The sequence below is a fragment of the Prenolepis imparis genome, unplaced genomic scaffold (assembly GCF_030444845.1).
Source record: "Prenolepis imparis isolate NDT839.2.m4 unplaced genomic scaffold, iyPreImpa1.0 SCAF_3, whole genome shotgun sequence".
NCBI lineage: Eukaryota > Metazoa > Arthropoda > Insecta > Hymenoptera > Formicidae > Prenolepis > Prenolepis imparis.
This window is the reverse complement of record NW_028141161.1, coordinates 7,895,542-7,917,718: the sequence shown is the minus strand read 5'-3', so window position 1 is coordinate 7,917,718 and position 22,177 is coordinate 7,895,542. Positions and strand designations below refer to the sequence as shown.

The window sequence follows — 22,177 nt, the reverse complement described above, 5'->3', positions numbered from 1 at the left end:
AAAAAAATTAAGTTGACCTTGTTTGAAACATTTTTTTCTAATATGCATTGTTTACGAAATATTTTAGCGTTTCCATTTTGAAGACTCTGTGTAAAACCATACTATCCTCACAGCTATCGTTATTGCGATAATACATGTATTTCAGAACATTTAAAAAATAATTTATTTTTAATTGTACTGCACTTTAAGCAGGCAGTTATCATGACATTTCCGTCATTTGCGCAAAAGTAGAAAAAAATATCGAAAAGAACCGTAAACCGAAAGTAATTTAACGGTCCGGTTATGGTTCTGGTGTTATAAATTTAATAGAATTTCAATACGATTTACGGTTTCGGTTCTACTAAAAATACGATTATGGAACGGTTTTCGGTTTTGGTTCCGGTTCGGTCCGGGTCCCTGAATATGAAGATAATTTATTTGGTTTCAAGCATTTTGTAAACAAGTGTAATAAGTCATAATAATTTAAATATCTTGCTACCTTGATAACTGATTTGTTGACAATGCTGACTAAGATATATAAAAAAAAGATCATAGTCTTTTTCTTCACTTGCTTCATCATTTACTTAATCTGCTATTCTCTTTGGTGCAAATTAAATAATATAATCATTAAAATTACTTAACTTCGCGCTTGGCAATTTTTTAAGCTGTAATTTGCTCAACTATCTTTATCTCACAAGTATTGGAAAAGTTTGATAAAAATCAAACGCAAATATTACAATTTAATATGCATAATTTAATTTATTTAATCTTTATATAATGCTCGTATCACACTGAGTATTTTATAATTTATATTAATTCAAAAATAATATTTTGAGAAAAAGAAAGAAGAGATTAAAGTTAGCAACTGCTATTTACTCGTTTTAAATAGAATATTATTTATCTCTGTGGACAAAAACGTATATATATATATATATATATATATAACAGACGTCGTAGATGATTACATACCAGAGTGGCAATGATTGACCACAGTTGCACCGGCTAATGCGACATATGTATGTAACATGTTTAAATATGCTCGGGGAAAAAGTCCATATAAAATATATTCATATATATTTCTTTTCTCTTATATAATCTATGTCTATAAATAGGACAAATAATAAGAAAAATAATTACAAGAATAAATTTTGTATTATTTCTTTTAGAAAAAGTGAAATTTGAAGAAATAAGAAAAACTTGCCCATATATATGGATAATTTGTTCTTTTTTTAACATAATTATATATGAGCAATTTCTTCTCAGTTCTTTCAATTTTATTTTTCCTAACAAAATATAAAATGTAAAAATTATTTTTTCAAATATTTTAAAATTATTTTTCTTATTATTTTTTTTATATAAGATCAGAGATTATATAAAGAAAATAAAAACATATATAAACATATTTTATATATAATTATACATATTTATATTTGATTATACATATGCATTATTTTTTCTCAGATAATTTATATTACGTGTTATACAATTTTTTAAAGGTTGCATTAGTTTTAACTTCTCTATGCAAAGAACAATAATTGAATTAATGTACATAATTATATAGTTATTAATCTATCATCATTATATCAATTCTATCATTTTAAAGTATTAATTTTTTCCATTTAAAGAAAAATTCTAAAACGTGTACGGTTTTTTAAATTATGACGCTAATACTTCCGCGCGGACTTTGACACTTTGTTTTGTTATCCCCTTCCTTAAAAGCGGTAAAATCTACTTAAGCAGGAGTTTGACGTCGATAGGCACCTGTGCTCGCGGGCAACAGTTGTCAGTCGAGAGTCGGAGCTGGGTCTGATTGGACCCGCAGGTACAGCTGCTGACAAGGTTCCCCGAGCAGGCAAGACGAAACACTTTCACCGGAATGTCGAGAAAAACGGCTCTCGTTTTTACGGCGCTTGTCGCATTAGCCGGTGCAACTGTGGTCAATCATTGCGACTCTGGTATGTAATCATCTACGACGTCCGTTATATATAAAAGTATGTTGGACTATTCAAATAACAATTTTTAATACACTGTATTTGAAACATAAGTTTTCATATTGCCGTATGTTTTTTAGAGAGCTGTGTTCATAATATATTCACATCTCTTTCAATTTCTCGAGACAAATTTTCATATAGCCTCTTTTAAAATATAGTCAGATGTAACGCGATAAAATAAACGAGAACTTATAGATAATTGGTCGAGAGAAAAAAAGGAGTTTAATAATTCTTATAGATAATGATTCAATGATTAATAGTGAAATTATATATTATTTCAAACGTTGTGCGAGAGAGATTTTTCTCCGAGTTTCGTGTTAAAAGTGTTTCGTATTAAAAATATTCGTGAGAATAAATATAAAGGTTGTAAAAAAGACATGATCGTTTGACGTTATTAAAAATTATGGAGCCTCTTTGTATCTGCGGATATTGTTGAGTGCCTTTGTGAAACTTTCTCGATGCAAATTTATTGCGTTGAAATTTTATTATATAGAATATTCCTAAAATTTGGCCAAAATTTATTAACGTATTTTATTAATTATACAACGTATTTTATTAATTTATAAACAATGCTTTACCAAAATAAATGCGTAAATATTTTTTGTTATAATTCGAATTACAGTGTGCCCTTTACACTTCAAGAATGTAAGCACAGACTTTTGTAGAAATTGAATACGTTCTATTTTTTAAATAAGATTAAGTTTGGTAAGATAAGTTAATAATCTAAAACTAATAAAACATGTTTATCAAAATTAGGAAATACGGGAACAAAGGTATAATACAATATAAAGACTGATAAAGACTGATAAAGACCGATAAGCATATATGAAAACAAAATATAAAAATAATGTGTGCTGCAGTTAGATAAATATTATTTAGATATCTTTATTTAAGATTTAAAGTATACTTCTTATTGTTTATTTGATATTTAATTATTTATCTTTTGCTATCTTTTGGTTGTATTTTCGATCACAATGACAAATAATATTTTATATTTACCATTTTATTTGAACGTTAGCCTATTTCTAAAGTTCAATCTTCACTTTCTTAAATTGCAATAATTTGACCAAAAATATTTAGGAACATCCTATAAATAAAGAACTCACATCACGCGATATGATTTTCAAAATTTATAATTTTTCTTTTGTACTGGGTTTATTAACTTTCTCTTGCTATTATATAAATTGTTTTCGAGACGAATTGCATCAACGGAAATAATGTCTATGATTGTACGACAAATTGTTTAAGCAGAAATGATTAAATTATTAAATTATGACGAGACCACCGTAAATTATCACGCAAGTCAAATCGAATGAGCATGCCGAAGATTGTATGGAGGGCCATGATGCGTGCTGTAATTAGTGTTCTCATAATTTTATCAATTCACGATGCGCTTAATGACTGCTAATTATCGAAGGTACGAGGCAACGGGCTTTAACATTATTATTAATACCTATGTAATTACTTGTGAGAAACATAATTGACGCGCGGTGAAAGTGACGAGCGGGGAATACTAACGTGAGCGTTAATTTATGACCGACATGTTAGAATTTCAACACTGGATTAGAAACACTGGCCGCAGTATCTTATTTGCATGAATCTTCGAACGATAATATTTTCCTTCGATATACTTGAACGACTTGCCGTCGAAAAAACAGCGGAAAGGCGCGTGTATGTGCAAAAAGTGTATAAATCTATTTAGAACGTCGCGATTATAGACTGACGATTTGAATATATTGTTAGTATATAGTTGAAGTTTCTCAGACATATAAAAACTTTATAGTGCTTGCTGGTACTTGCGATTTTACGTACATTTTTAATGTATTTCGTGTTGAATATCGCGCTTACTTTACTACACGCGTTTTTTTTTGTAAAATATTGTTTTTTTTATTAAGCAATATTTTTATAAACCGTGTTTGCTTTTTATCTAATTTATTGTGCTTTTAATTACATCGAAAACTGTTTTAATTTTTGAAAATTATTGAATTATTATTATAATTGTATATATTATAAAGAATTGCAAAATTATAAAAACTATATTTGTAAAAATTTTATTACAAAAATTATATTAAAAAAATATTTATGTCAGTATACTTATAGAATTAATGTATTTATATTATTATCTAAAATTACATTTCCTGTTGAGCAATTGTATCTAATTATTTAAATGTTAGCTTTCAATTGCAGATATATGTATATATTCATAAAGAGCGAGCACATATTGCGTTTCAATGTATTTGTTTATTCATAATTTTTTTGTTAGCTAGAGATTTGCAAAAAATTGTTTCCTTTATAATATCAGTAATAATTAGGTTTTAATGTTTCGTTTTTTGCAAAGTTATACTGTAAAAAAAAATTTGTTAACTTGACTAAACCGTTCAACTAAATTACTGTTTTGTTAATTGAACATATATTAGTATTTAAGTCAAATACACGTTTTGTTAGATTTAATATGTTATATTTAATTTAAATATTTTTATATGTTCAGTTAACAAAATATTATTTAGTTGAACGGTTTAGTCAAGTTAACATTTTTTTTTACAGTGTAGATTTATTAATTTGATAAAGATGATTAATTTTTCCTATGGCTCAATAAATTTTTCAAAATATATATAGTTTAGCATTAAATTAGAATTAATTCATCAAATTTAGTAACGCGAGTATCCTCAAATTAATAGATTTCGTCTACGAAAGAAATAACAATAAGAGATACTTATTTAAGAAAATTTATTACTTTCTCGCGTTCTTATTGACACCACGATGTCTTTGAATCTCTCGATGAAGGAGATCAAGTATTTCAAGGTAGTCTACGTTTCAAGCTGCAAAAGATTCTTCTTGACATTGGACTCTTATTTTTTTTGCAAATACATACATATGCGCATACTTTCTTATCGCGTGTAGCGTTTTTATTTTAATTTCAGACGAATAAAAAAAATTATACATGTTACATACATTGAATGAGTCGTTCGCTCGAAGAACGACTTAAGTCGATTTAAGTTTTTGCACAAAAAAATGGAAGATTTAACTAAATGATTCAAGTTATTAAATATTTTGCTACTCAGCAAAATAGGAACGTGTATATTAAAATATATAAAAGCTGAATAACATAATGATTAATAACTCAAATCACACAGTTAAATCTTTAATTCAATTTTTTTTGCAAAAACTTAAATCGACTTAAGTCGTTCTTCGAGCGAACGACTCAAATAATGTATATAACAAAATAATGTGAATTATGTATATCATTATGTAACAAAATGTAGTAGATATTAAAATATTAAAGTTGCAATAATTTATTAATCTATAGTAACGTGATTTTATGGTTGCAGAAATTCCATTCGAGGATTCTACGCAGATTACCGTATCCAATTGCGATCAACCGACATGCATATTGAAGCAAGGAACGACCATTACGATAGAGATCAAACTCGTACCTAGCAAAACTATTGAAAGCTTGGTCAATGATGTGAACGCGATTCTTTTCAATGTACCATTGCCCTTCGTAGGAGTCGATGGAACGAATGCCTGCGATAATATTTACAATCCTGATGGCAGCAAAGCCGGGTGTCCGTTAAAAGAAGGTGTCGAATACGTCTACAAGAACAGTTTCCCCGTATTGGCGTTTTATCCCAGGGTAATTTTGCAAACTTTTTTATAATTTAAGAGAAGACACGTGTATAATTGCACGTTTATATTAAGGCTCCTGGCTCCTTTCTGACCATGTCGAAATCGTGACGTCAGAGGCGAGAAAACACACGTTAAAATTTCTTAGATGCCATTTCGAAATAAAAAAATATTTCGATGAAACAGCACTTCAGATGGCTTTAGCACACTCTTAAAAAACCCCGAAAACTATCCTTTCCCCTTTATAATCAATCAACAGCTGTAAAATGTAATATTATGAAGCCCAGTCCATCTGGTCTTTGCACATGCACAGTCATTCCGCATGTCAAAGTCTGATATCTCGATCATTTTACAGATGTTGATTGATTATAAAGGGAAAAGGATAGTTTTCGGGGGTTTTTAAGAGTGTGCTAAAGCCATCTTAAGTGCTGTTTAATCGAAATATCTTTTCATTAAAAAATAGCATCTAAGAATTTTCAGCGTGTGCTTTCTCGCCTCTGACGTCACAATCCAATATGGCCGCGGTGAGCACCCAGGAGCCTTAATATTAATGAGATGTAATTATAAGCCAGGAAAATCGTGGAGTCTTTTAATGATTGACGTGTAGTCTTTTTTTTTGTTTGATTATGCATCTGTTTCTTTCGTAACTAGTTAATTTGCCCCGTTGCAATAAATGTTTATTAATACTGCTTACAGGTTGCGCTGACCGTACATTACGCATTGCGAGAAGGAAATGACAGAGTTATATGTTTCGAGATACCAGCGAAAATTACAAAATAAACTCTCGTTGCTGACTTCGACAAATTATAATTAAAAGTCACATGTTTGCATGGTAGCGACTCGACTCGAGCTTACATAATTTAATTCGCCGATGCATCAGGATCGCATGCGAAATAATCCATTCAATGTAAAATACGAGATGTTGTGATGTGTATATAAACATTTTTAATAAACGACTTATATATTCGATGAAGCGATTATTTTGCTTATTCAATTTATCTCTTTTTATATTAATTTTCAAGATTTTTGAGAGATTTTTAAGAGATAAAATTATTGGCAGGGATTAAATACGATCATAATATACGTTCGTAGATAAAGTTACAGGCCAAAATATTGACTTTTCATTTACGTTTATAATTGACGATTAAATATTTATCATTCCCATTACGAGCTAGCTATTAACTAGCCATGCGAAGCATCAGTTAATACCCTGAGTAAGTTTCTTTAGTAATATTGTTTGAATATTTTAATTTGCATACACCGCACTTTTTAAATTATAAAAGTATTAAATTAACTTTTAATCTATATATAATTATCTAGATAATTCGCAATTAAAGAGTATAACAAATGATTATAAATATAATAATTACTGGCAGTGCTTTAGTACTTGACAAGAGAGCAAACAAGCTGTTAAAATAAATATAAAAAATATGTAAAAAATACTTTTGAGATTATATATACATATATATATATATTGAATATTATTTATCAACAGAGAGCTCGAAGATAATTAAAGAACTTGTATGTTTGATCGTGGATAATATCGAATTGAGCATAATCGACTGAGGTTAATCCGAAAAACGAAATTGTACATTGTACATAACCACACATATAACATAATTTAATAAATATAAGATATCATCTAAGAAGAAAGCAATATAAGAAATAAATAAATTAGAATAAGTATCATAATATAATTTATTTCTTATATTGCTTTCTTCTTAGAGAAAATGCGAGAAAATATTATTTTCAGAGAAATATTCATAATTAGTAAAAGAGTAATACTTTGAAACATAGAAATTTAATATTGACTGATACAAAATTGTCGCACGCACACGCGAAAATATACTTTTGAATAGGTTTTTGTTTTTTATTCCTGCACTGACTGAATTGTGCACACAAGTGCAATAAGTTCGAGTGAGACAAAACATATATACTTGTCTCACTCTAATCGCATCAGTGTCCATCAGTGTCCATCAGTTTAGCCAGTGCAGGAATAGAAAATAACCTTATAAAAATGTCCAAAAAGCAATATTTCTCCAATAATATATACGTAATATGTATTTATACGTACCTTCGATGATCGTACAAGTTGCCGCACACAGAGGTTAGAAAATAGCTGCGTGAAATATGCGAAGAGGCTCCTTCGTGAACAATTATTGAATGCGTTTTACGACGAATGTACACACTTCACGAGAGACACTCACAATGTACGTCTTCTCGTCGCGGCAGGTCACGTGACTCTGGTCGCGGCAGGTCACGTGACTCTGGTCGCTCCCGATTCTCGAATCGGAACAAGGCGAGTCGCGTAACTATGTTCAAGCCGCTCCGTGTTTACGTCGATCGCGCGATGCTGTGTCTATTTCGCGCGCGCGAAGATTATTGTTATCGGAAAAGCGTGTGACGTAAAAAAAGATAGATACACACATTGTTATTATTGATCTCGGTGCGATTATAGTTTTCATGTGTTTGGAAAGGAAACGAGAATTTCCTCCGCGTATTTTGCGTCATTATTTCCTCGCCGGGTTCGTCGCAAGATCAGGTTAGTCATATCGTTTCACGATTAAATTTATAACAATCTACTTGTATTCTAACATTTTTCTCTACTATTTATTGAAGAATATCGAATTTTACGTCAAATAACACTTCTGTTCGCTCTTATTTGTTTGGTTTTTCTTTCTCGACAATATGCTACAAGTAGGTTAGATTTCGTATTACGTGCAAAAAGCGAACAGAATTTGTGCGATTCGTATAATACCTTTATAATACCATTTCTCAAAGAATCTAAGAATACGCTGGTCAATTAAGTAATCGGTATTTGCAATGTCGCGTGAAATGTGTTATTTGAAATTCGTCCTTTTATACCTATGATAATATAATTCATGGTTGGAAAGATGGCAAGAATTCTTCGGAGCGCCTGCAGCGCCTTCTCGATCGCGTCTTATAATTTCCCTAGTTCGAGATTGCTTTCCGATAGATTACAAATCGATCGCGCCGCGATCGATAGGTCGAGAGGTCGAGTCACGTGGTCCTGGTTCCTAGCCGCCTCGTGACGTCGCGCGCGATTCTTCCTGCGTAAAGATGGCCGCTCGCGATTCCCGCGTAAAGGTGTCCGCAAGTCTTCGAGATAAATTCCTCGCGTATTTTCGCACCGAATATTTCCCCAAGTGCGAGAACTGGCTAATTGTTACAGGATCGTCATCGGGTACACGAATATGCGCATATCATTGTTGTGTGTATGTAATTAACTGCACAAATATTAATTTTTGCATTTTTCATTGCAGAATGATGATATTTCCGAAGTATTCCGAGTCGCTGCGTGAAGTTCCTGTGTAAAAATGGACTCGATGTCGCGATTTCAGCAACGGCTTCAGGTATGTACACATATATATGCGCATATCATCGTTGTATATAATTAATACAGATATACAATTAGCAGAGATATTAAAAGACATTTGCATTTTTTATTGCTAAAAATGATATTTCCGAATCGCCCCTGCATTTTATGTTCGCTTTTAATGAACAGCGTAAACAATAAATCTTTATATTTCTAGTCCGGGAGCTCTACCCATTATTTTTCATTTCTATAACCAAAAACTGTAATATTTCTTCAAATCATAATACTTTTTCATTTATTTCTTACATCGCTCCTGTCAATTTATACATCACAGCTATATTTTAATTAGTATAATGTATTTATTGTGTATATTATATTAAATTTTTATAATTTTATATTGAATTTATGTATTCTCTCTCTCTCTCTCTCTCTCTCTCTCTCTCTCTCTCTCTCTCTCTCTCTCATATAAAGTGAATCTGCTGCAGGCCGATATACATATATCTATATTATTGCAATATTACATAACCGTAATTACATTCGCAGATATGTGTTTATGTATAATAATCATAGTTCAATCGGTTGCGCGAGAAATTTATATATTAAAAATTGATGAAAAAAAATAACTTGCAAATGAAGCATGTAATCAAAAGTGAGCGTGTATATACTTTGTAAACATTGCTAAAAAAATTTAAAGGAAAGATTCTCTACGCTTCTCTCATCGAACGGACAAGTTTACGAGGAGAAATGTTTATATGAAATATTTTGAGATATTTATATATTTGACAGAAAATTGTGTGCAATATAATTAAGTTTTACACAAAATAGGAATGTATGTGTGTAAAATATATGTACTTTGTCAAAGGGATATATAGATATATAATTTGTTTTGAAAAAATTTCGAGACAAGAATAATAAAGAAAAGTATATTGCAATTTTTTTTTCTTAGCGAACGCAGTCACAAATATAATATAACGGGACGAAAATATATTAAAAGGCAATTATGCGGCACGAACGCAATAAATTCACCTATCAGCCACGACGTTGCTCTTATGGTTTATCGTGTATGTCATGCCGCTTTTCACAAGCATAATTTATAACGTTCGATAACCCACAAGATCGATACTATCGTTGCATTTCAATTCGCGAGAATATGAGCAATAATTACAAGTACGCACAGGCCACACTGTAAACCTTTAATTACGATATGTTCACGAGATCCGTGAGATTAATTCGTTTTTATCGCATTCTGAGTGAGACACATTGCTAGATAGTATTATGCGATTGCTTTAAATAACACGTAGATATTAAGAAATATTATACTAATAACAAAAAAACGCGTTATAAAATTGATACTTCATACACAGTAAATATTTTTAATAATACTAGAACACAATACAAGCGTGCTATTCTTTGATTTTATGTTAAAAAAATGATATTAAAAAAATATATATAAAGTTTATTTAAATTCGATTAATATTTTTTCACAGAAATCAGCCGATTAAAGCGTTAATTTGTTAATTAAATTTTAAAATAATAATATGGTAAAAAATTAAAATAGTAATATGTTGTAAATAATATGTTATAATACCTTATTCTTGATTAATATTTTTTGACAGAAATCAGCTGATAACTGTCAAAAATATTATAACATATTATTTAAAACACATTATTATTTTAATTTTTTACCATATTATTATTTTAAAATTTAATTACCAGATTAACGCTTTAATCAGCTGATTTCTGTCAAAAAATATTAATAAAGCGAAAATTTGTTAATTAAATTTTTAAATAATAATATGTTATAAAAATTAAAATAGTAATATTTTATTTTATTTTATTTGTTACAGGTAGCATTGCTGATAAGCTGTGCGAGTGCGAGATTCTCGAGTGTCGAACGGACGTTGATTCGTGCGATAATAGTTTTCGCATTGTTATTTCTCATTGCGCAATGTACGCGAAATACGCGTGCGATTCACGCGTCGTGTCGGGAGTGCCGTGTAAAGTGTCGGGCGATCGTAATTATTCGAGTTTTCGCGAGTGCTACCATGGACCAAGAGAGGAGGAGGAGGCCCGGGGAGGCATCGAGCGACACTGGAGCAACTGTGAGGTAAGCAAAATAATTATATAATAACATTTCTTTTAAGAAACATATAATTTTTAAGTATCTCTCTCTATATATAGATATATTTTATTTGTTACAGGCATGATCGCTGATAAGCTGCGCACGAGTTTGACGAGATTCTCCAGTGTCGAACGGACGTTGATTTGTGCGATTTTAGTTTTCGTATCGTTTTTCTTTCATTGCGCAATGTACGCGAAATACGCGATTCACGCATCGCGTCGGGAGTGCCGTGTAAAGTTTCGGGCGATCGTAATCATTTGTGTTTTCGCGAGTGTCGTGAGTGCTACCATGAGAGGAGGAGGAGGCCCGGGGAGGCATCGGGCGACACTGGGGCAACTGCGAGGTATGAAAATAAAAACATTTTTTTCTAAATTGTATCAAGATATTCGACCGTTTCCAGACACCAGATGTATACATACATACACAGAGAGAATTTTCTCTCAGAATTTACCCTAAAATTTATGGTAATCGTGGGACAATATGGTATATAGAAAGAATTTTATGAGAATTTCTCTGATTAATATTTATCACAATATAAATAATAATATCTATCACAATAAAATATAAAATATGTTTGATTAATTTTACTAAACTGCATGGTAAAATTACTCAAACATGTTTTATATTTTAACGTGTAGATATTATTATTTTTATTGTGATAAATATTAATCAGAGAAATTCTCATAAAATTCTTTCCATACCATATTGTTCCACGATTACCATAATTTTCAGGGTACATTCTAAGAGAAAATATGTATATACAAATATATATCTATACATCTATACATATATAATACGTATACATATATAATATTATCGATATACACATATTAATAAAATATTAATTAATTAATACAGTTAATCAATAAAATTATTATTTATATTAAATATTTTATGAAAAATACTTATACGATTTTTTTGCACGATAGAAATATAAAGTTAAAATATTGAAAATATTATTATTTTGTAAATTTTAGGAAATAATTAGCATTTTCAATAGCAATTTCCTATTTTCTCCGTACAAAAATTGTGCACTTAGAAATCTTTTTGTAAGCACGTATAGGATTATATAATTATAATTACAATATGCAACACTTTGTCCGCTTATATAGATTTGATCTTAAATTCTTGCTTAGTCACAGTAATTCATTTTTTGCTACTTTCGAGAGGAAAATCAATACATTTCATTACATAAACTGTCATGTAAAATTGATTATGCGATGAAATATTTGCAAGATGTTTAAGCATGCATTCAGTTAAATCAGTTTGAATTGTTGTCGCGAGAAAAAAACATACTTAAAATTGATTAAAATGTATTATGCTCGGCAAATTATTAACTCACCAACTAGTAACTGTTTGTTCCGTATCCTTTTATTTTCAGAATCCGCGATTTTGTTAAAATTTGATCGAGAGTACTTTGATATCGTGCGTATTGTGAGAGCGAAACGTTGCGTTATGGCGTGATCAAAAGATCTGTATTGAGATATACGATAGTAAATAGTTGTGCGGACAACAATATTTGGTAGCAGAGCATATAGTTTAACGATGATTGCGCGTATCTCGAAAACGTTACATTTGTATCGTATAACGTAATCGATAGCGGAGTGACGATATCGATATCCAAGAATCAAGTAAATATCAAGCATATGAATTCGTTTTTCGAATATACCGATTGAAATATTAAATTAATTGATGATAATTAAGTGATGTTAAATTAAACAATATTACATATTAATAAATAATTGATATTGCATTAATACGTCTATAATACTCTTGATTAACGATATTTCATGGCGCAATTATTTTCGAACAAATCGATAAGTTGGCTATTTTGAAATTGATTTTTTAAAAGTTTTTACAGATTAATTATTTTCGCAGATGCTATTGTAAACATTCGAAATTGATTGAAATATATACGTCGTTTCTTCTTTTATTCCGCATTCATCTTAACAATCGCAGCAAATGCTGCAGAGATTGAATTTTTTTGTATTTATTAGAATAAAAAATTGTGGTCTGGGGGGATATTTAGATTTGATTGCAAAGATCGAACGCAGTTTATAATGCCATCTTCGTCTCGCGCCAGTTTTACGGCGAGTTCGCGTATTTTCCGTCAATTTATCTCGCCTCGTTTATTCGTCAAATACGCAACAAATAAGCAGTATCCGAGAGGGTTTACGCGGATTGCGAGATATCGGGACGATCGTTGACGCCGAGGTGTCGATTATTACGCAGTTAACCAGCGTCGATCGTAATCCCGTGTTATTAACCCTCCGTCGCGTATATCTGTCTCGTAATAGGCTGTCCAATCATCGAAACTATCGAGCTCGATCGTTAGAAAGATATACGCAATAACGTGTACGGCTGTTTCGTTTAACGATATATTCGATTCCGCGGTTTTAACACGCGTTAGCGAATCGTTAACTTTTATTTTTATTTCGCGAGCGAACGTTTCCGTAGGGCAAAATGCCTTTTTTTTTAATTCGCTCGTTAATTAATTGCGCGCGTAAAGTAATCGAGCATTGCCGATATATATATATATATATATATATATATATATATATATATCGAATCAACTGTCGGCTGGGTGCGTAGTCGGTCAACTATACGCAATATATACAGGGGGGAAGAGGGGGCGATTCGCTGTTTTGTTTATGGGACCCGCGGTCAATCGAATGTTGCAGAGTTCGCACGCACGGTTAACGTTATTTGTTTACTCACCATCAAAGGTATCGTCGCGTTTTTCGCATTCTTCTATTTGCCCCTCATTGTTAAGCCTAGTGTATCAAAGGTACGCTAATATCGCGTTTTTTTCTTTTTGATTCCAGCCAATTCCTCGAAGGGAGAAATGGAGCAAGATGTCCGGAACTGACTGAAAGCTGCAACGGCCGGTGAGTGAATTTATCTGTGTAATTATCAATTGCGCTTTTATAAACGTCGTAATTAAATAAAGAGAGAATTGATTTCAAAATTATTTATACGATTTTATGAAACATATACACACACGAGATTTATAAGGGTGCCTTTCTCTATATTATGAGGTCTGAAAGTTAATATACCGTTTTCTATCTCTTTCGAATTTTTGTAAATATATTCCCTTTTTAACAGATTCAAAGTCAATATTTAGTATTTGTGTAAGAGAGGTCTATTGCATTATAATCAAATTATGCCCGAGTCAGATTTTCTCATATTTTGTACCAATTATTGCAGTACGGAAGTAAACATAGACAGATACATAAATTGACTGAATTATTTCCTGTTTACATATTATTTATTTTAAATATTAATCAATGTACTTTCTCGCTGCACGGTGCAATTAATATACATTTCATTGCGTATATCCATCCATCGAAAGATGCGAATGCGATTTACATCAATCATTTGATGTTTATATGTAAAATAGTAAATGAACTATGCGATTTAAATTAATTAGTATAGTACATATATTAGTATTACAGCGGCACGTTTATCAACATCTAATTTACATTGCATAAATTAATTTTATGACCGAAAGTTAATTTATATACGAATCTCATATGGGGGAATTGTCAAATGCTATATAATATAGAACATATTTATTGATTTCAGTAAAACACTTTAATGGTCCGATATTCAATAATTCCTTAATTGCATCAGAGACAGATTCTGTTAATGAACCAGTCTCATTAATGATTTTATTTTATTGAAGAGCTTTATATAATTGCAAAATAAAAGATTAAAAAAAATAATTTATTAAATATATCTATATAATAACGCTTATTGTGATTCCTACTTTTATTATTGCTTCAATATTGTAGATTAGTATATACCAGATCGATTTTTATTTTATTTTTATTTCATTTGATATACGTCGTATTTTATTCGGAATTAAAAGCACATTCACACGCTCTCACATACACATACATCGTATTCTATTCAGAGTTAAAGCTGCAGTGCTGCTAGTAATACTAATGTTATTCATTAATTTAAATCATATAGATCATTTGGTAAATTTTTCAGTGCTTTACACACAAATACATTGCCAATTATTGCAGCTAATTTTCTCTTAAAATTAAATACTGATAAAATTTAAGTTATATAATACATAATTAATTTATTTTAAAGAAATCAATTTTTTATTAATTAATTTAAATTATATAGGTTATTTGATAAATTTTTCAGTACTTTATACAATACACAAATACATTGCAATATTTTATTGCATGGTTTTCTTTTAAAATTAAATAGTAGTCAAATGTAAGTTATACGTAATATCAAGTTAATTTATTTTATAGAAATCAATTTTCTCTTACAACTGGCTTTTAAACGGTAGAAATGAGATTCTATCCTGATGTTATTCGAAAAAATAATTAAAAATTAATTATTTAAAATTTAAATGGTTAAAAACGGTAGGTTTATATTTTTAAATATAGAAAAAGAATATTCTATGAATATTTTATGATACTTGAGTTGAGTCCATACAAATTATATACCTGACATTGTCGTCACAAGAATTATATTCAGATGTATGGCACAATTAAGTCGTAATTTTATTGCTCTAATCCTAAATTAATTACTTGACATTACACTTAACATTGCACTGAGATCTCTACTTTTGGAAAAATATTTATAGCGGATTGTAAAATAGCAATTATATTAGAATCAATAATTGCTAATTCATTGTCCAAAGATTAACAACTTATATATAGCGTTCCACTATAGTTATAATTTGATACATTTATAAAAATTTAATATTTTTGAAATCTAGATACCTGCAGTATCTTTGATTAATTAATTGGTAATATTCTGATATATTTTTTTTATTTACAATTTATTATAAGTACTTTTTCGAAGTGAGAATGCAAGCATAATGTTAAGTCAGATTTTCCGTTTTGGGGGAGGGCTATCGAATTAAAGCAAATAAACTATGTTCAATCGAAATCGCTGAAAATAATGATTGCGAAAATTGCAAAGTTTATGAAAGTATCCACATATATATTTGACGAAGTCGTTCAACGTGCGTGTCACGTTTGGATCCTTCGATTGTTGCGGCGTTTAACAAGCTCGCGCGATCTTTAATGACATAACATAATAATATAATGGCATATTATATTACTTTCCGCGAAATATATTATTCCCGTGTCGAGTAGTATCGAGTGGTCTACCATGTTTCATGACGAGATGATCGACGTGAACACGAGACGATAACCGCTGCGTTGTTCGTGCCTCTTTTGATGTCACGAAATCTCATGTCCCGCAGTAATTAAATGTGATTTATGTAAAAATAACAGATGCATATATATACATATATTGTGTGTATGTATGTGCAACAGTAATGAAATAGGATCATTACCATGTGTGTTTCTGCGAGATTTCGATGCACAAATATAATTTAGGAGAATAGTTATGCGACGCTATATATGAATCTTTTAAAAATACATAGATAATTCTCGAGAGAAAAAATGTTATTTTCGTATAATTTATATTAGAAGGAATTAAAATTTTCATTTATTTAATGAGGACACGTATTAGTCACAAAATATTTGACTGTAGATATATGCAGAAAAATCAATGCCGAAAGACAGACTCAGGGAAAAGTTATAACAATTATTTTTCCGCTATTCTTCCATCATTAACATTTTTCAAAAATATATCCTTTTTTTGTAATCTCCGGTTGCGCGATAATTTGACCGGATTGGCAAACTATATAAAGGATAAAAAAAAAAAAAAAAAGAAAAGATGTCGATAAAAGGACGTACAAAAAAAAAAAAAACGTGAAAACGAAGGTTGACACGAGTAAACGAGTTAACGAGCCCCGGATGAAACCGTCATCCGCAAAGTACCTGCCATTTTTCGTCGTCTCGGGAGAAGAGGGATCCCCTCTACGTATTTACACACTATATCCGCGAGCATACACACGCGAGAGAGTGAGTTCACGCGATCCCGACGAGCGAAGTGAGTCGTTCCCTCCTCGGAGTAGATAGCTTTCAGAGAGGACGCGCAAGCAGGGCATTCCCGCCTTTCAGGAGCTTTCAAGATGACCATGATCCGTGACACAAGTTGGGGAGCATCTGCTTCCTCGTCCGGCTCTTTCGCCCCGAGGTCTCTCACCCCATTTCGATCTCTCGTCTCCCCCCCAAACCCACCCCTGTTTCCTCCTGGTCGCGCCACCGACCTCTGGCCCTCTTAAACCACTATAAACCGTCTTCGACACTGAACCGAAAGCAAGCACTCGTGTACGGACGAGCGAGCGTCTTAACCCGACTATCAAGAGCCACCTTCAGCAACTGAGCGAAATGGCCGGGCTTTTCGCGCTCTCCCGGATTTAACACCCGTGCGAAAATTGGCCGAATCTTACGAGTCGATTTAAATTATTATTCAACATCCGCGGACGCGCGTTTTCGAGAGTTTTCTATGGTCGACGCGGTCGATCGGGGGATCTCTAGCTTGTCGCACGTGAACTTATTAATTAATCAACCGCGTGTATTGTTATAATGTTAAGGCACATACACACGCGCGTGTGTGCTGTTTGCTGTCGTGTAATATACATCGTATACAGTTTAACATATGTGTTATTGATGCTTTTGGTAAATTTAACGCAAATATTTGCGTTAAATATTGCAAAGTAAATCGAACCTTGAACGTGAAAGAAATGCCGTATTAACTCGGACAGTTTGTTTTTCAAAACGGGGAGCATATATAAAAATAATCATTTAGGCAATATCCAGGATAAACAAAGATCGAATATATTCCAGATGAATTGGATGCATTGAATAAACAAGGAGAATGATATATAGTTTCTCTAATTTTGTGGAATATTACGAAACACGGTAGAATTATAAATAAAGATTGTACGATTAAGAGAAAATAAAATCAAAGAATTATGTCAAATTAAATTTTGTCAAAGCTATTAAAATTTTAGCGAAATTAGTTGCAATTTTATCACAACTATTTTTTATTATGCAATTTCTTTCTTTCTTTCTCCAAATATAATTATTTTAATGTCAATCTCTTTTCAAGTTATTTTTTACACTGTTCATAGGATAATTAATTGAAATTCAATATCGGAATAATTAATTTGTTATTATATGTCTGAGCATTTTATGAAATATCGCGCGTGTATCGATATCCTTGGTAACCTTTCGCAATGCTTTTGACCTTTTGTATCGCACAGTAGTAACATATGTACGTACATCGCGCATTTCCCTGCAGAAGTTTCGAGTAATATGCAAATATTATATACGGTACGGCTAATTATATGGATATCGTAACAGTTTCAGCGGCCCGCCTAATTTACGTTGCTCGTTATTTTACAACTATAAATTGAACCATTTATTTTTGCATCGTATCGTTCTGTACAATGAATAATCAAGTGCTACCATACCACCCTTTCTCTCTCTCTCTCGTGTTTTTATTTCTTTTTATCTCTAACTGTATATGTATATATTTGTATATATACATATATTTTATATATTTATATATATATAATATATATTTTATATATATATATTTTATGTATATATATTTATATATATGAATATAATTGATAAATCTCATTCTATGGCATCCCTTATATATAATATATATTCTACTTAGAAATAGAAACAGATATCTCTATTGCAGTATCCCCCGGAGGTTCGCCACGTTATGTAAGCACAGCCAATTATCAGTATGCATTTACTGATAGCAAGATTCACATTAATAGTAATTATTTGTCTATTAAATTCAACATTCGCGCGAGAGAACGCATCTCAGAATTTGATGAATAAATGCGCATATTGTTCCATAGTTGGATAGCGTCGATTCGTATATCGATGAACAACAAGGTTTATCAGATGCGTATATGGAAACACGCGTTCTCTGCATCTCGTTATTCGCGGCGAATAAAATATCCGTTGACGCGAGAGGGGCCGAGCTTCCGGCATCCCCGTGTTCCGGTAAACACTTGTCGGGCCACTTTGCGCTCGTTGCAATATCGTTGCAACGTTTCGAGAGGAGAAAGAGGGCCGTACATCTAGCCGGGCATTACCTTTCACCTCTGCGTCCAGTCCGACGACGTGCATTATTCGAGTATACGCGCTCCCTTAGATATAGAAACGGACATCCCTTTCTGCCACGGTGTATCCTTCCTATGGTGGTGGCGGCGGCGGTGGTGGTAGTGGTGCAGTTGGTGGTGGTGGTGATGGTGGTGGTGGTGCACGAAACCCCTTTCTCTCCCTGCGCCCTCCGCTCTTCCTCCGCCATCTCCACCTCCACCTCCTAGGGAGGCTTTGCAGCCTGCGCGTCCGTCGCCGCGCCGTTTGCTCGTCTTTTCCGTCAGTGTGCCGTCCGCCGTCGGTCGAGAACCACGTGTTCGCCCCCCCCTCCCCCTCCGCAGTGGTGGTGTGTCATGTTGCGTTGGCGAGGGGTGGTTATCGCGCGTCTCCTGGTGCCGCATGCAAACGACCGGGCGATATAACCGGGAGATAGAGGGTATATCGCGCCGCGAAGGTCATCTTCTCAGGGATGTCACTAATGACACTCGATTAAGGGACTCTGTCGAATTTGACGTCGCACATGTCAAAGCGTGTCGTCCGCGAAACGGACATATGTAGGAACCATAAGTAATTATAGCGGAGAGATTCGAATCGATATATGCTTCTTTCATGCGAAAGTTTATCGTCGTGACAGACGCGTCTGTGTCGGGGGGGATCCGTCATTTTTATCGAGAAATAATCGTGTTTATTTCCTTTAATGCATATGTAATATTCGAGCGAGGCTCGCCACGAAGAGATGAACGAGAATCATCGGGAGATTCCCTGACTTCGGTGACCCTTCGTCGTTCCGAACGATCTCTCCAAAAAAATTTCGCGATGACGGTGTGATCGAATTCATTCCGTTCCTTCAATCTTCCCCCGAATCGATTCCAGGTGGTTCGCAATCATTGCTGCCCCAACGTGATTGCGAGGCCCTCGCGTCGCCTCGGTCGTTGCTTGGACCGGTTCCAGGAAAGCCCCAAATCTGTGGCGGCCCGTCGTGATTGAACATCTCTCCGCGGTCCTTCGGCTTTTTACACATATTGCTGATAGCACGCCATCGGCCAAACTCGTGTCCGGGACCGGTGAACCAGAATTGTCAAGTTGAAAGCCCTCATCCCCGCGTCTTCAATCTTTGTCCGGTTTTATATCGAATAAAAAAGCCATGTTAACGTTTCTCGCTAAATCACCTCCGTAAATCGTTAAACCGATAAGCGTTTTATCCGACGCGAGGATCACTCGACGTACTTCTAATCACAGCCGGACACGAAGTGATCGTACGTCAGATTGTGTCGATTTTGTAATTAGCCGAACGGATAAAGAGAAACGAGGATTGTTACTGCGGCGTCGCAATTTAGCGCAATAAAAATCTAGAGACCCAGGTTTTTGATATACGTAAATTAAGTTTCTATCAACGTGCATCATATCGTTATTCGTAAAGATCAAACGTCGCGGATCGGAAGTGGAGAAGATTTTTTCCAAAAATTTCCCACGCTCTCTTCGCTCTTTCAACAACGACATGGCGAACTGTCCCTCAAGCCGTGCCATGGTCACCGGGGATTGCAGATACCATGGTGAACATTGCGGGTTATCGGCGTCGGTGGCGCTTGGATAGACCGGAAGTGCGGGAGATTTTCCGCCGTCTCGGAGATTACCGCGCTCGTACCGCGCTTTAATAACGAAAACGCTGGTGAAAAGAGGGTGAGAGAGGGAGGAAGAAAGGAAGGACAGAGAAGAAGAGAGAAAGAGCGGACGCGCGGTGCAGGGGGGCGAGAAAATGCGCGATGCCGCGGGTGCTTTAATTAGTGTTTAATTAGAGAGACGAAAAACAAGGCGCGCACGCGGAGCTGCGGGTACCGAACACCGCTTATTGCCTATACGGTAGACTGGCGGAACCGCGCTGGAACCGGATATCCGACGGGGAATGCGTCCGGCGGCTAGTTACCTTAGCCAGATCGAAGGAAAACATCCCTCGCGTCGCCTCGCTCCGCGATTTACAGCTCGTCGCTGCGTGTGTTACGAATCGAAAAAACGCGTAGCATAGGAGGTCGCGTAGAGGTCATCGCGATTGGTGGGTCACTTCGGGCCTCGCTTCTTCTTATGTTTCCAACTCGGATCAGAAGGGGACGGAGCTGATGACCGAGCTGATGGCGAGCTGAAGATTCGCGAGTGAAACGATGACTTAACCGGTTCGGGACACATCTCGACGAAAAAAAAAAAGAAATCGAAATTCGTGGTGTTCGTGTTCTGGGAAGTTCCCAGAGGAAAACGAGTGCACGTGTGCAGTATATCTCCCCGCGACTGGGGGCGAGTAATTTTTTTCGTGACGAGTATTTGCGCGACGAATAACGAGGGAACATGTGGAGTGTAGTGTTGTTGTTGTTTCTCGGACTAATGAAGGCTGTTTCGTACGTTGCTGGGAGCGGTAACGTCGACGAGAAATCGGGTACGTCTAGCTGCACGTTTCTTTATGCGTTTGTCCTGCGTTGAAACGCAAAGTCGTTGCGTTTGAGCGAATATGTGTGTAACGAGATTATGGTCGCGCGTTTTATTATTAGCATCGTATCTTCTATATTCTTCCCTTCCACCTTCACCCTTTTATTGGTCTTTTTACCCGATCGCCTCGTGTAACGCGGCTCGATACCTTCATGGATTTTGCGCGACACGTGACGCGAAATGTAAAACTATATATGTATTATAAACGCGACAAATTGTTGCGATTTCATGTACGTCGATCAATTAATATTTAACTTTCGACGTGTTCGACGGTGCAAAATGAATAACGATTTAGCAAAAAGTCATTTTCGATTTATTCGACCGTTCTCTTAATGTTCGTTATATGTGTCATTGATTGAAAATTTAATACCTCATATATATACATATATGTATATCACTATACATACGTATATGAAATGATATTTTGGGGGGGAGGAAAAAGTATATATACATTCTTTTATATTTTTATATAAAATTTATATTTCATAAACCCCGGTACTTTATTATTTGATTTTTATATAAAATTTATTTCATTTTATCTCTATATTTCTGTGTATTCCTATAAAGTTTATACAAACTGAGATTACTTTTATCCCGTTTTCTATGTACATTCGTCCTTCTGCGCAGAGAATATCAG

The 22,177-nt window shown here is 33.7% G+C and overlaps 2 protein-coding genes across 5 annotated transcripts in view; both read left to right on the top strand.

Annotated features, from left to right (window-relative positions):
* The first annotated feature begins 1,727 nt into the window (after window positions 1-1,727).
* Window positions 1,728-6,567, top strand: Npc2b (Niemann-Pick type C-2b). Its single transcript, XM_083033820.1, has 3 exons — window positions 1,728-1,934; window positions 5,300-5,604; window positions 6,291-6,567. The coding sequence occupies exons 1-3, from the start codon at window positions 1,856-1,858 to the stop codon at window positions 6,372-6,374; spliced, it is 468 nt and encodes a 155-aa protein (XP_082889946.1). The 5' UTR covers window positions 1,728-1,855; the 3' UTR covers window positions 6,375-6,567.
* A 1,322-nt stretch (window positions 6,568-7,889) lies between these two features.
* LOC145934366 (kin of IRRE-like protein 1) overlaps window positions 7,890-22,177 on the top strand; it is a 506,904-nt gene continuing 492,616 nt past the window's right edge. For 2 of the 4 annotated variants that reach the window (XM_083034727.1, XM_083034729.1), the window contains exons 1-5: window positions 7,890-8,136; window positions 8,879-8,968; window positions 10,779-11,038; window positions 11,133-11,396; window positions 13,879-13,941. Coding sequence is in view for 1 of the 4 variants with exons in the window: in XM_083034726.1 (XP_082890852.1) it covers window positions 21,403-21,490 (88 nt within the window). In the remaining 3 variants the exon portion in view is untranslated. Of the gene's footprint in view, window positions 8,137-8,878; window positions 8,973-10,778; window positions 11,039-11,132; window positions 11,397-13,878; window positions 13,942-19,360; window positions 21,491-22,177 lie in introns of those variants that run through there. The other 2 variants (XM_083034728.1, XM_083034726.1) reach the window with 2 other exon arrangements.